This window comes from Fukomys damarensis, unplaced genomic scaffold (assembly GCF_012274545.1).
Source record: "Fukomys damarensis isolate Sample0158 unplaced genomic scaffold, DMR_v1.0_HiC HiC_scaffold_22, whole genome shotgun sequence".
Taxonomy (NCBI): domain Eukaryota; kingdom Metazoa; phylum Chordata; class Mammalia; order Rodentia; family Bathyergidae; genus Fukomys; species Fukomys damarensis.
The window spans coordinates 4705901-4708649 of NW_022900934.1; the positions used below are offsets into that span (position 1 = coordinate 4705901).

At 57.4% G+C, this 2749-nt stretch overlaps 1 protein-coding gene across 1 annotated transcript in view; it reads left to right on the forward strand.

Moving 5' to 3' along the window:
* Positions 1-2529, forward strand: part of Apcdd1l (APC down-regulated 1 like) — a 48998-nt gene extending 46469 nt beyond the window's left edge. The window contains 1 exon segment of the mRNA XM_010628773.1: positions 2269-2529. Coding sequence (XP_010627075.1) covers positions 2269-2346 — 78 coding nt within the window. The 3' untranslated portion in view covers positions 2347-2529.
* The last annotated feature ends 220 nt before the right edge of the window (positions 2530-2749 follow it).

The following is a 2749-nucleotide window of genomic DNA, read 5'->3' on the forward strand; positions in this document are numbered from 1 at the left end:
GCGGCGGCGATCAGCCCTGCGCCCCGCCTTGCCTTGCCGAGTTCCTGTGCCGGGCTGAGAGCAGGGTCTCCTCCGGGGCTGCCCTGGAAGGGGTCTGGGACATCGGGCCGGAAGGGCCTCGCCAGTGCACGCTGTCCTCAGCTCGGAGGGCCCTGTCCCGGTGGGGACCGCCGTGCCTCCCCCAGCGACCCGCCCTGTTCCGGGACCACATCCGAACTCTGTGAAACTAACCGGTGTGGCAGTGGGCTCCGGGGTTTTCGGGGCTGATTCACCCGCTCTTCCTCCTATCCCTCTTGCCACTCTTGTCGCGGTTCTTGAAGAAGGAAGGGTCCACCGTAACGCAAAGGGTGCGCCGGGGGCGGGGGGAGCCCTCCTTCTCCCTGAGATGGTGTGGGGTTCATTCAGCCCACTGCAGTCGCTGGAACTTCTTACCCATTCTTCTTCGGCGGGAAAAGCCCCACCGAGTTAATATTCTCTGTAGGTCTCACACAGCTTAGAGTGTTCCTGGTGTATTTACCGAAGGACAAGAAATAATTAGATTATTTATGGTCTCGCACTGCACTGGGGTGGGGGAGCTCCTGGTGGCGATGGCGGCTCCTGTCGATATTATGTCTGCAGCTGAACAGGTCTTCTGTCCGAGGCTTGAAGCAAACATGCCCTCATTTATCATCAAATTTGAATCTTTTAATAAAATTAAACAGCCTGAAAAATGTTCTTGCTGGTTATTAAAGTCAGTCAAGGGGATTATGGTTCGAGAGAAAGGAAGCGCCTGCCAGGGGATATGTGAAGGAGAATAAAACCAGTGGAGGTAGACCCTGGCTCTCTTCACTGTGCCTTCCTGCACTGCCCTGCGTTCTCCAGCTCCTCGGAGGCTTCCACTGCGCTCAGACAAAAGCACCAGATCTGGCGCCCTGTCATCTACATGCTTCAGTGTAGCTCCTCATTCCTTGTCAACACGACCTGTTTCTTGATAGCTGTCGCTGCCTTGGGGCCTTTGCACATGCCCTTGCCACTGCCAAACATCTCCTCCCCCAGACCTTCTGGGCGTGGCTCTTTTCAAGCCAAATGTCACCCCCTCAAGGAGGCCTGCCACTAGCAACCCCCAAAGCAGCTCCCTTTCTCCTTGGCCCTCTACTTAACCTGTTTTGTGTCCTTTATAATGCATTCTGGTCATTCTGAAATGGTCTTATGTATTCGCACTTGTTCTCTGCCTCTTTTGTCTAGAAGGTGAGCTCGCAGGGGAGGGCCGCATTCCTCACAGCAGTCTCTGCAGTGGGGTCAGCGGTGCCTGTGGAAAGAGGCTGGGTAAGCGGAAGCCTGTGAACGGCTGCGCCTGGGCCTGGTGTGGGGCCCCAGTGGCCCAGCTGTGTCTCCTAAGGGGCTCATTCTCTGCCTCCTGCTCGGAGGACTCAGAGGAAAGGGGCTGGCCTGAGGTCAGGATCCAAACCCGAGCAGTGGGGAGCCAGGGCCGGAGGGGAGTGGGAGAGGGAGGAGAGGGGATTCCTTGCTGTATTTGGAAAGCAGTCTGGGGGCTCTGTGGGGCCGGGCGAGCCCTTCCCTAGGCGGTGTGGAGCAGGGAGCCTCCACGCCTGCTTCCCTGCCCGCCCGCGCCAGGCTCCCTCGCCAGGCCGTGAAGGTGGAGAGACGCCTGCGGGGGTCGGTGGGCCCAGGCCAGTGCGAGGAAGGAGGCTCGCTCGACCCACCGGGGCTCTGCCTTCCAGAAGCGCCAGACAGCTTTCAGCCGCGGAGAGCAGAGCGAGCCCCAGCCTGTTTCAAAGCAAAGCACAATTAATGTTCTCCATTGTCTGTTCAGTCACGTTTGGGGGGGTGCTGTTGATAATTTCATAGTGCAGCTCCCGGGAGACTAAATGAGCTTTGCTTTTAAATAAAAAGTTTAAATTGTATACGGCTCTCAGAGGCCCATTAACTAACAGATGTTGGTTATCGACAGAAGTTATTTCTCTGCCTTTCTCTAAGCGACCGTGTTTAATACCCCCCGCGACCCGGTGATTCAGGTGTGGGCCCGGCGAAGACGCGCCGTGTGGACTGCGTGGGACCTGCGGCCGGGCCTTCACACAGGGGCGCAGCGGGAGGGCCGAGGGCTGACCGCGGCTCCCACTGCACACAGGCAACTGCCCTTAAGTGGAAGCCGGGGAGCAAATGACCACGCCGCGGAATGCGCCCCACCCCAACGGTCCCCCGCAGGCGCCCTTTCTTCTCCGGTATCTGAATCTGAAAAGATGCTGCTTGCTCGGTTCCCTCCTCTAGGAGCTGACAGTGGACCCTGGCCTGTCCCCAACTGCATGCCCGCTGTGCACAGTGCCACTGACACGCAGCAAGAGGTGAACAAAGACAGGCCAGGTCATCCCTGGCGCTGCGCTGAGTCCTGCCTGGGGGCTCTGATTTGGACCCTGAAGGTAACAACCACACGACCAAGTGCTGGCTTGGACTGCCAATGCTGACTTTTTTTTCTATTAAGAACTCAGACCTTTCAATCTCTGGTCTCCACCCCCACCCCCACCCCCCAAAAAACCCACACAAACAAACAAAAAACACTGACCTTGGGGTTGAGGACCTGTTTTCTATTGGTCTGGCTATCTCTAAAAAGGCACTGAGGACAGTTGCAGTTCCTGAACAAAGGGCCCCAGGGCCAAGCTTCCTAGAGTCTCCCAAGCTTCTCCCCTGACCAATCCTGCAGGACAGGCTTTAAACAGTCTCAGTGAGGATGGCTCTTTCTGAAACACTGTAT